A 12,442-nucleotide genomic window follows, 5' to 3' on the forward strand; every position below is an offset into this window, starting at 1 on the left:
CCTGAGCCGCACACCCACCCGGGAGGGCCGGCTCCCAGCACTCCCAGCCACGAGCGGCCCTGTGAGCTCCACCTCCTCCTCTGGCCAGGGGACCAACTGGAGTTGGGTCCAGAGGGCTCCAGGACGTCATCCCAGACACCATCCTCCTTTGGGCGCTCAAGGTACTCTATTCAGGGTGAGCTGTGATCTCTGTGTCTGAAATGGCACAGAGGCCATGACAGGATTTGGATTTGGCTGGGGGAAGACTGCAGGCTGACCAGAGACCCTCCTGGGGGGTCAGTGAGGGGGTAGACTCCAAGGGGGTCACTCCAGGTCCCTAATCACAGGCAAATGGTGGATGGGCTGTTCGTCTCCAGAGCGCTGGCCATGAGAAGGGAATGGGCTCCTTTCCTGGCCTCCTGGGACCCCAGGGTGATGAAGGGACTGAGGCTGGGAGGCTCAGGGATCAGTAAGGGTTAGGCTGGGACTTGGGCTGGGGCAAGTCGCCCCAGGGGCCCTAGTAGGCCTGGCCAGTTTCCACAGGCAGGAGTCCCAGCACAGCCGAATGCTCCCCGAGCTTCATGCGACGCTGTGTGGAGAGGCTCACGTTTTTGGCCAGGTAATCAACAGCAGCTGGAAAAAAAAAAAAAGATAAACTCCTAGAAATTGAGGTTCTTTTTGCCTATTATTCAATCTGCCCCACATCCGTTCACCCATCCATCCATATATCCATCTATCCATCCGTCTATCCATCCATTTATTCCTTCATTAATTTATCCATCCATCCTTCTGTCCATCTATCCATCTCTTCTTCCATCCATCCATCCAATCATATATTTATCCATCTATGCATTGTCCATCCATTTATCCATTCATCAGTTTGTCCATCCACTCCTTGCCTCTCCATCTGTTCATCCATACATCCACCCATCCATTTCTTCATGAAGCTCTTTCTCTCACTTCCTCTCCACTCATTCAGCACATATTTGCTTAACACATGATTTACCCACAGCTCTTTCGTGGATTCTGTAGGGAAGTACACAGGGTATCACACTGTTTAATGAAGAATTAATTCCTCTTTCCAACATGTCTCCACCTATCCCTGCTCTGGGGGACATCCAGTGAGTCCCACGGCATCCAGGTAGTAATGAGGGCAAGGTCCTTCTGCCTTTTTTGGACCCTAAGCCCAGCTCATGGATGAGGCAAAGCAAGACCTCATACTCAAAAATCAAAGGAGATTTTGCCGGGGAGCTGAGGGCTCCACACAGAAGGAGGAGCTAGGAGCCTGTAATGCAGGGAGTTGAGACCTTCAGCCTTGTCATTTCCGGTCACCCAGAGGAGGAGGATGAAAGTCTGAGGGTGTGTGCTTGCGTGTGGTGAACTGTGGAAACGAGAATCTCTGGGATGTAGTAATGGGCACGAACAATACTTGTACCTGTACGTGTGCACCGATGTGGGTGAGTGGTGTGCACCTACATGTGTAGAAAAGCAGTGGGAACACCTGTGCATGTACAGGTAACTGCACAGGTGAGCTCTACGTAAGCTAGGTCCATGTGTTCAGATGAGTGCGTGTGTGTGTGCAGGTATGTCTATGTGTGCTCTGTCTTGACTGTCCTAATTGTGCCTGCCTGGGGCTGCAGCAGAAGTCATCCCTGACCAAATGACTTGACTGGCATGTGACCAAGGCCTCTTGAAAGGCACAGAGATGCAACCTCCCAAACCAGAATCTGTGGCTGTGATCAATCCAACCCCCTGGACCCCTCGGACCCAGAGGCGAGAGGAAGATGGAGAGGGGACTATGGTAGGAATCACGAGGCCTGGCCCAACACCCTCTCTGTCACTTGCCCACTGAGGGGGCCCTGTAACACTCTACACGTCTCCCCAAAGTTGGGGGCTCCTGCCTAGGATGGGTGGGTAGAGCCAGGAGGTGATGGGCATGGCTGGAGTGCAACTGGGGAGGTGAAATGGGCTGTATCAATAATTGAGCTCCAGTGGGACTTCCCTGGCGGTCCAGTGGTTAAGACTCCACGCTTCCACTGCAGGGGGCTCAGGTTCAATCCCTGGCTGGGGAACTAAGACCCCGCATGCCACCCGGCATGGCCAAAAAAAACAAAAAATTCTAAAAAATAATTGAGCTCCAGGAGGCTGTATTGCCTAGGGGCTCAAATGACCTAGATGCAAACTCCGCTCCTGTCAACTCTCAGTGTGTGATTTGGGGCATACCAACTCACCTTTCCAAGCCTCAGTTTCCTTGGAAGATAATAATAGCACCTAGGCTGAAGGGTAATTGGGATTAAATGAGAAAATGTACATAAAGTGGTTAGCTAGCACTGTGCCTGGCACATAGTGAGTTGGATAGATGTGGGCTCCTGGGATTGGGGCTTAGTAAGCAGACATGCCCTTTGATGGTGGCAAGAAGGAAAGGAACAGTGAATGGGGCAATTCAGAGGCCCAGTTACCTCCTGCTCACGTGGCTTTGGGCAAATCACTTTGCCTCTCCAGCCCTGTTTCCTTGTCTGTAAAATGGGGAGAACAAATTCCAGACTCCTCAAGGGCTGTTATGAGAATCAAATGAGATAATGGGCTTTAAGATGCCAGGCACAGAGTGCTCAGGGCATGGCCTCCTAGATTCCTAAAGGATGTGCAAGAGCCCTGGGGTCTTTCTGGAGTGTGTGGACCCTGTGCCCCTCAGCTTCCCAGGCTCTAGGGACTGAACTGGGCCCCTTGGGTGCTGCCTCTGAGGTCATTCAGCCTCCAGGTTCCCAGCAGGTAGGACAGAGTGGTGGTGGCCTGCCTTGGATCTGGCCCTTACTCTGGGTGAGGGTGGGAAAATCTCCCATCTCTGCCCTCAGGGGGACCCGGCAGCTGTGGCCACACCATCTCAGCTACTTGGAGCCAGTTTCATCTGGGCTCCAGGTCCTGCCCACGAGAAGGCCTCACTGTCAGAGTGATAATAGGAAGGGGAAGAGGGGAAGCTAAGGCTTCCCCAGAGCTGGCTCTCTGCCAGTCCTGTTTCAAGCACTTTATGTGCATCACCTCATCTAAAGTTCTCACAACAACTCTGTGCGGCTGGTATTATTATCATCCCCATTTTGCATATGACAAAACTGAGGCCCTGCCCTGAGAGACTGCATAACTTGAAAGATCCCAGGGCTCCTAAATTATGGAATCAATTCAAATGCAGGCAGTCTGATGCCAGCTGCTAATCACCCCCCACCAACCCCACCCAGCAGCCTCCTATAGCATCACCCTTGTTCGTGAACAGCACTTCGGAGTGTATGGAACTCTACACCCCAAAGCCTGCAGTGGCCCCATTTTCTGCTTCAGGAAATGTAAGTGACTTGTCTAAGGGCACAGCTCTTCCTGCAGGTGGGGCAGAAAGGCCTGGCTTTGAATAACAATGATGGATGGGGACCACTAGGTAATAGGCAGACAAAATCTCATCTGATTCTTTCAACAGTCCCAAGCTTTAGATACGGTTCTTCCCATTTTACAAACATGGAAACCAAGGCTCCAAAAGATGGCTGGCCCAGAGGCACGCACACGGCATGTGAGCTGGAGGAGCCTGAATCTATCCTGCTTTTGCCTCTGGCCACTCTGTCTCTTCCTCTTTAGCCTCTCCCTGTCACCAGCCACGGCCCTGCGCACAGTAGGTGCTTGCTGTCAAGATGAGCGAGGAAACACCAAGCCAAAATTTACCTACGACCCAGCCTACGTCAAGGGCACCCATCATCCCGCAGAGTCTGCCTCTCCCTGGGGTCAGGCCGGGGTCCGGCGAGGGGCAGGGCTGTGACATTTCTCATTATGGCCTCTGTCAGTGGCCCTTCCTGTCCTTCTGTCTCTCTGCGTCTCCCCTCTTTTGCCTCGCGCCTGAGCCTGGGCTCTAAATGTCTCAAATTAGATTAATCGGGAGTTGGCAAGAGAGGTGGCAGCGATGCCAACCAGTAAACAAATCTTAGCCGTCAGCGTCTCGTCAGCCTGCGGCCCCAGAGGAGGACCCTTCTAGACACAAATTCTTATTAGACTTGTCAGATCTATTAAAATTCTTTTCACACTTCTGCGTTCTATCAGCCCCATCATTAGTACGGCCTGGCCTCTGGGAACACCAGGGCCGTATTAATCTACCATGTGCCCCGTCCCTGCCCCCCTGCCCCCACCCCCTTTAGGGACGGGGAGAGACGGATGGATGGACGATGGCAGGGAGCAGGAAAGGAAGGTGTGAAGGTGTCCCTGGGAAGATGAGAGGCCTGGGAAGAGGAGGTAGATTCTGCTGCTTAAGAGTTTGGCCCACGTGACTCCAGGCACACCTGAAAGTGATGCTTTCCGTGGCTAAAGGTGTGGCAGTGTGCACCTCGATATGTACCACCGGGTGATCTCAGGCAGCCAATCTCTCTGGGATCCCATTTCCTCATTTGCCCAATGGGAATAATCCTGCACCCTGCACAGGGTGGCCGTCAGGATGGAATGCCAGACCCATAGTAGATGCTCAAGAAACCATCATTTCTCCTTTCTTTATACACATACATCTTGTATAGGTCTACCTTGAAGCCATGTATAGACACACATTAGTGAATACCCACAGAGAAATAAATCTCTGTCCATGCATAGGTGCATGTGAAGCTGTGCACATGAATCCACACCCAGGTGGGTCAAGGTGTGCATCATTACTCAGGATCTTATACAGGTTTGTGGTTTGGCCCAAAGAGAGCTAGGTTTGAAGTTAGATGACCTGGAGTCCATCATTCACTTTCTGTGTGACCTTGGGGAAAGTTCCTAGTCTCTCTGAGCCATAGCTTTTGCATTTGTAACCTGAGGGCAAATAACCTGGGATTTTTGAGGATTACACGAAATGAGGAACATGCATTTCACCCAGTGCCCAGTGGGCTAACCTCATGCACGGGACGGATGTGAGAAGACGACGGGTGGCCCTGGGCATACACAGCACGGCTTGGAACATGAGGCCCTCGCACATGAGCTGTGGGAGCCCAGTCATAGGTGGGTACGGCCACCCATGAACATGGGGCAGTGGTCAGTGGGAACACCGTGTGTCCCTGGGCTGTCCCAGGATGTCAAAGGTGAAGGGGATGGTACCAGGGGAAAACATCAAGACAATGAAGTCTAATCCCTGGGCCCCCATTTCACAGATGGCAAAACTGAGGCTCAGAGAGGCAGATGACTTGCCCACACCGTGGTGGTGGAGGGGCAGACTCTCCCTCAGGCCCCTCCCAGCCTGCCCCTGGAGCCTTTGTGGGGTGGGTGGAGGGGTATGGGGTCCCAGTTGGGAGGGCAGGAGGAGGTGGCCCAGGAGGCGCTCTGAGTGACCCTGGAGGAGCCAGGGGAGCAAGGGTGGAGCTAGAGGGGGAGTGAGTGGGAGGAGGGGGAGCCGGAGGGGGGAGGGATGAGGGAGGATGGGGGATGAGTGGGAGGGTGAGTGGGGACAGGGGAGGAAATCACTGGCCAGCTTTTCCCCAGCAAAGGGGAACAAAACTCCTTTCTCGCCTCCTGGGCCCTTTTCCTTTTGATCCCCCCTCCTTTGCGGCCCCCATGCTGACTTTGGGGTTAATTTTATTTCCGAGTTGGGCAGGCGCCCCTGGAGTGGGGCACAGGGCTCCGGGTGTGACTAACGCCTGCCCCAGGCCAGGGCTGCAGCCGCCGCCGCCACTGGAGCTGCTCTAAACTCTTTATCAAGAGCATGTGTGTCCTGCTCCGTGCCCAGGAACACGGGCTGGGGCAGGGGGTCACCCTGGCCCCTCTGGAAACATTCCTGTGCACATGTAGGCACCCTGCTCTCAGATATACACGCACACGTGTGTTCTATGACCCCATGCACACACATTCACACAGACACAGTTATACACACAGCATCACGTGTTCACACCCAGATGCACAACTGGACACCAGTACACACAGCCACACCTATGCACACACTCAAGCAGACCCACACCCGTATGTACACTCTGCACACACACATACTCCCCAATACACACACTTACACACTCCAGCGTATGTACATGCTGAACACACATGTACATACTGCCACACACATTTGTACACTTACACACACCCCTACACACATGCACACATATTTGTTATGCATTCCACATAGTGACGTAGGTCAAACACAGGCACCTACATAGACACTGAGCCACCATGTACACACTTCAACACATGTGCATATGTGTTGTAGCCACATATACTCACATGACCAAATGTGTGCAGGAGTGTTCACATACAAACCCACATGCAAACACGTGCATACGATATGCTCATTTATACTCACACACGTGTGTCATATACATATATACCCACATGTGCCACTCACACATTCACATATATACATATAAACATACTCACCTATACGCAAGATGTGTGCACTTACACGTGCATGCCGAAACACACACACACACACACACACACACACACACACACACAAAGTGTAAAGTATCCATGACGCATGTATTCGCACTCGCCCAGATACACGTATGTGAACACGCACATATACAGGTAAGGGGCTGCGAACACGGCTGGGAGGCGGAGGCCGGCACAGCTGGCCCTCATTTAGCCGTGGAGGCCAAGGCTGCGTTAGGAGGGGTGGGTGGGTGTGGGCTTAGGAAGCAGAGGTCAGTGGGGCTGGGTCAGGGCTACACTGAGGGCAGAGAAGCACAGAGAAGCCCTGGGGCTGGAAGGTCACACCCTCTTGTCACATGCCCTTCTGATTGGTTTGACACCAGCAGGTGACGCGTTTGCCGGGGGCGGGGCAGGAGGGGCAGCCTGTGACCTCGGCTCCCCAGGTTGTCTTGACCGGCCCTGCTGCTGCCCCGTCCGTCCGTCTGTCCGTCCATCCCCATCCAGCTGGAGGCTGTGGCCCAGCCTGCCTTTTGCAGCCTTTGGTCTGAGGGTCTGCCGTCTCTAACCCCAGGCCAGGTGCCAAGGGTGTGGCAGCTGGGATGGGCGCCTGAGACCAGCTCACGGTTTGGGGAAACCAAGGCTGAGGATGGGGGCAGGGGAGACAACTCAAGATACTGCTTTGCCCTATAGCAGGGGTGGGGCGGGGAGAAATGGGCAGGATCTCTCAGGCGGCATTGTCTGACATGCCGCGCCACCAGCACACACACGTGGCTCTCGGAGCACTTGAAAGTGCCTGGGGCAACCAGGGAACTGAATGTTACCTTTTGATTTCATTGTATCCAACTTAAATTTAAAAACTGAAATTCGCTTTAAGTTAGTGGTTGGAAACTTTTCCGTATATTTGGAACAACTTGGGTGTGTAAATCTATTTCCTCAGTTGTAAATTTGATGCAACTTAAATGCAGATCAAGTATTTCCAATGAAAACAGCATCTGAATGAAAATAGGCTGGATTTCAAAGACAGTGTATGAAAAAAAGAATGTAAAAAAAACCTTATTACTAATTTTGTACGGATTATACATCGAAATGATCACCTCTTGGATATACTGGGTTACATAAAAAATGTTAGTAAAAATCATTCCACTTGTAAAATGTGGCTACTAGGGAATTTAATGACACTGGTGGTTCATATTATGTTCCTATGGGGCAGCGCGGCTCTAAGACAGTAGTAGTGTCTCAGCATCATCTTAGGACAGCCGTTCGGCCTTCTTGGAGCTCAATTTCCTCACCTATGAAATGGGCACCAGCACCCCAGCACCACCTTGCTGTTCTCTACAAATAAGTGGGAGGTCCTTGGAGGCGGGCGGGGCAGGGAGAGGGAGGGGGACGCCCAGGGCGCCAGGCACTCACTCTGGCCATACTGGCCATACTGGTAGCCAGCCACGGGGTCCACGCTGTAGCCGGGGGTGCTGTAGGTGGGCGGGCAGTAGGACTGGGAGGTGGGCAGGCTGTCTCCCGGCTTGATGGAGTCAGCCCGCTGGCTGCAGCTGGCCGAGATGGAGGTGGCAGAGTCCAGGCCGCCGTGCAGCGGAGAGATGGAGAAGTCGGCCTGGGGCTGCGGTGGCACTGCACTGGGGTTGCTCAGAATGCTCATCACCTGCGGGGGAGAGACTGTCAGTGCTGGCGCCACGGCAGGCGTGGGGGGCTCGGAGGAAGGACCTGGCAGACGCAAGGGTGAGCAGGGGAGATGCCAGGCTGGCCTTGGACAGGCCTTTGCTGGAGTTGCTCCCTTGAGGTCCCTGCAGCCTTGAGATCCTCCATTTACCTGGCTTGCTTGCCTTTGTGGGTAAGATGGTTAGCGGTTTCTCTGGTCAAGTCCTGGCCCATGGAGCCTCCCTCCACTGAGAGCTTTTGGGGGCAGGGCAGGCATAGTTCCCCTCTCTATTCCTAGGCCTGGCTCTGAGGGGCATCTTATTTCTGTCTGCTGAATGAATGAATGCATACATGCATAAATGACTGACCGAATGAATGAATGAACGAACCAGCTAATTATGTCTCTCCCATCAGACTGGGATGCCCCCATCTTCCAACACAAAGGTTAAAGACTCTGGATCTGTCCAGCTTTACTCCCCCATCCTGTGCTAGGCCTACTATGCTCTTGACTTTGAGCTTCTGCCCCTACATGGCCAATGCTTTCAAATAGCATTGATTCTGGCAGCTCCCGGATGTCTGTGACCATCACCCCCTTCCTGCTTGGCCTGGTTTAGCAAACAGGAACTCACCATCAGTGCTGGCAACCCCAGCTCACAGGGTGAGGCTTGTCTCTAGAAACTCAGCTTAAAAACCTGGTGTTGGTTCATTGGTGTGTTCACTTATTCATTCAACAAACATGCATTGATGATGACTATGGCTCTAGGCCTCAGGCCAGGCCCTGGGACTTCAGAGGACGAACAGCCATGGTCCCTGACCTTGACCGGAGGAGTCTCTGGGTCTGGTGGGGGTGGCAACTAGCAACAGATCATCAGAATATGGAGTGATGAGGGGCATGGTAGAGGCAGCAGAGGGGGCTGTGGGAGCCCAGAGGAGGGCACCCAGGCATCCCGGTGGCCCAGCTACTGGAGAGAGAGTGGGAAAGGTGGTGCAGGCAGCAGGTGCAGGCGGGGGGAGGTGCAGGTGGGGTGTCCTGGTCAATCCAGGAGAGATGAGGGGGAGGGGGATAAAGAGGCAGCCCTTGTGGACCTGACCTGCAGGGCCCAGGATCCTGATGGCCTCCTGGTAATGCCACCCTTTATGGGGAGGGAGGCCCCAGGGCCGGGGTGGTCAGTCTTGCTGATAATCTGCTCAGCACGGAGCTGAAGGGCCATGCTGCAATCCATGCTGGGCACATGGTGTGCTCTCTGATGTCCCCACACACCCCCCTGGGGAGAAAGCAGGCTTCGGGCATTGGAGCAATGATCTTTTTGCCAACTAGACACCTTGTGAAAAATTTCACCTTCCCATTTTTGACCCATCCCTGCCACAGGCATGAGGCATGGGCAGGGTGGAGGGCATGGATGTGGAATCCTCAGGCCAGGGGCAGACACTGAGCTCCTCCACCTACTGGCTGTGCAGCCGCCAGGGGTCCCCCCTGTGACCGCCCCCATCCTTAGAGTGTGGCTGGGAGGTTGAGACAGGCTCTGTGTGTGGAAAGTGGTCAGGTATCAGCAGCCCCAGATCCTCTAATCCTCCTCTTCCCCTTCTCCTTACCTTTCCCTCCTCTTAGCAACAGACTCGTGTGGCTGTCCTGGTGCAGAGCCCTGCAGAGAGGTGTGGGGTGGAGCCATAAGGCCCATTTCTCGGATGGAGAAACTGAGGCCTGCGAAGGGCTGTGGCTTCCCCAGATCTCACAGCAGGTCTGCCAGGGAGCAGTCCAGGCCTGACCCCACTCCCCTGATAATGGCAAGTCTCACTCTCCAAGATGGGTTTTAACCACGGTAGGGGTTCTCACCCCAGATGTTTGTTCCCTGGCAGCTGCTGGTGGGGATGTGCAGTGGGGTTCCTCACCCCTGGGGGGCCTGGTTCCTCCGGAATGCCATGAGCACAGCCTCCCCCTGACTCTTCCCACAATGTACCCAGAACGTTCCCCTCAGCCCTGGGGGTCACCCCTCCTCTGTCCTTTCTTTCTCCACCCTCTCCCAGAACCAAAGTCAAGGGCACCAGGCCCGCTGGGGCTGGACTTTGTCTCCACCGCAGCTGGGGGGGTTTAGGTGGGACTTCATGGGGTGTCAACCCAGTGAGATGGCAAAGACACACGGGGATGGGTCTGGGAGAAGGAGACACCTGGACTAGTTTGGGTGTTTTTAGGGAGCTGAGTTCTCCCAAACTCACTCTTTGTTGAACATACTTTAGAGGCCTCTCTCATGGCAGGGTCCACCCAGGGGTGCTGGTGAGAGGGACCCGGTGAAGGGGGTGGTGTGTGAGGACGTCTGACACCGCTGAGCTGGGTTTGTTGCTCTCTGACTGTTGAGATGGGGTCCTGGGTCTGAGGAATCTGCTGGTGTGTGTGTTTGGTGGGCCTGGCGGGGGGTGGACACGGTACTCAGGAATCTCACATTGCCCTGGGGTTAGGAGACCCGATTCTCTTCCAGGTTGCCTGTCAGGTTCCCATTCTAGACCTCACCTTCCATCTAAATTAAGAAAATCACCATCATCTCATTCCCTACCCCATATAAACACTAACCCTGCTCTTCCCTTCAAGGAGGCCTGGGCCCCAGGAATAAACTTAGAGGCTTGGGGAAAACACACAGGCCCCCATTTCTCTTCCTTCAAAACGACAATTGTGGGGCTGGGAGACTCTTGTGAGGTTTGTCAGCTCTGGTGAAACCCCAGTTTAATCCTTACCTCCTGCACAGCACCCAGATGCCACCCCCAGAAAGGATGGGATGGAGGGGACAAAGCAGGTGTGGTTAGGGAGAGGAGATGGGTGCTTTGGGGGATGGGCTGGGAGCTGTGCATAGGCCCAGTACTCATCCTGCAAGGCAGAGCCCTATAGACAACTGCCACCAAATCTGACGACATGGCTTGAATTATCCGTGGCTCCTCATACCTCCCAGATAAACAGGGCAAAGTCTTCTTGTGACTGGACCTCTACCTGCCTGTCCCAACTCCTCCCACCCATTCCTACCTTGCACTTTATGGCCCAGCTATCCCAAACCATATAGTGTTTCCTGAAGACATCCTTCATTCATTCACTTATTCATTGATCAAACGTTTCACAGACTGCTACTATGTGCCAGGCTAGAGATAGGGCTGGACTGTGAGCTCTTTGAGGGCAGGATGGAACTGTTTCATCCATCATTGCAGCCTCAGTGCCTACATTGTACCTGCTACATACTATAAGCTCAGAAAATCCTATTGAATTCATGCATATTCACTTAGCAAATATTTATTGAGCACCTAATATGTGCCAGACACTAAGCCAGGCACTGAGATACAGTAATGAATAGTAGCAGCTCCACGACCTCCTGGAGCTGCCAGTCGAGTGAAGGAGGCTGACAACAAATAAATGAACAAATAATATAATTTATGATACTGATAAATGCTATGGAAGAAAAATAGAGTATGTGGAGTAGTCAGGCAAGACCTCCCCAGAGAGGTGAGATTCAGCAAGACCAAAAAGAACCAGCCAAGGGAAGACAGAGCAGAGAGTTTTCCAGGCAGAAGAGTCAGCAAGTGCAAAGGCCCTGAGGTTGGAACACGCCTAGCAGGTTTGAGACGTAGCAAGAAGGTCAACGATAAGACTGAAGATCCTCGGAGCTGCAAGACTTCCTGGAATGCTTTGTCAGAAGGAGCTCATGTGGTGCCCAGTGGCTTGGGGGGCTTGGACCCTGGGTCATTAAGAGACAGCTCAGAATCAGCTCAGGCCCAGGGAGCTCTCCCTGTAATGGAATTTGTTCAACGGGATTTGCCCTGGGACATCAAATCAAATCCACATCTGGGGTAGGTGTGAATGGGGGATGTGCAGCATCTGCCTGCTCTCTTCCAGAGTGCCTGGAGGCCTGGGGATCAAAGGGCTTCCCTTGCATCCAACCCCTGTCTCAAGGCATGACCACTTCCAAGCCGACGGGATTGGGCCCATCTAAAGAGAGGTGGGGGCTTCCCTGGTGGCGCAGTGGTTGAGAGCCCGCCTGCCGATGCAGGGGACACGGGTTCATGCCCCGGTCCGGGAAGATCCCACCTGCCGCGGAGCGGCTGGGCCTGTGAGCCATGGCCGCTGAGCCTGCGTGTCCGGAGCCTGTGCTCCACGATGGGAGAGGCCACAGCAGTGAGAGGCCCGCGTACCGCAAAAAGTAAATAAATAAATAAAGAGGGGTGAGAGAGGGGAGCACTGAATGACTTCTCCAGCAAATGGGCTATTACCCCCATTCTGCAGATGGGGAAATCTAAGCACAGGAACGTGAAAAGGAGTGCCTGAGATCACACCACCAGTAAGTGGCAGAGCTGGGATTTGAACCCGTGTCTCCCTGACCCCTAGCTGTGCTCCTTCCCCACAGCAAGCTGTGTTGGAGAGCACGAGAGAGAGAGAGAGAGAGAGAGAGAGAGAGAGAGAGAGAGAGAGAGAGAGAGAGAGAGAGAG

General features: G+C 53.8%; 1 protein-coding gene across 2 annotated transcripts in view; it reads right to left on the bottom strand.

The window, feature by feature from the left end:
- Window positions 1–381: 381 nt before the first annotated feature.
- Window positions 382–12,442, bottom strand: part of PAX7 (paired box 7) — a 102,038-nt gene continuing 89,977 nt past the window's right edge. The window contains exons 8-9 of one of the 2 annotated variants that reach the window (XM_007459253.1): window positions 7,738–7,984; window positions 382–612 (exon numbers count right to left, since the gene is read on the bottom strand). In XM_007459253.1, the coding sequence (XP_007459315.1) occupies window positions 497–612; window positions 7,738–7,984 (363 nt within the window). In that variant the 3' untranslated portion in view covers window positions 382–496. The remainder of the gene's footprint in view (window positions 613–7,737; window positions 7,985–12,442) is intronic. The other variant, XM_007459254.1, reaches the window with a different exon arrangement.

Source organism: Lipotes vexillifer, unplaced genomic scaffold, assembly GCF_000442215.2.
Source record: "Lipotes vexillifer unplaced genomic scaffold, Lipotes_vexillifer_v1.1 scaffold496, whole genome shotgun sequence".
NCBI lineage: Eukaryota > Metazoa > Chordata > Mammalia > Artiodactyla > Lipotidae > Lipotes > Lipotes vexillifer.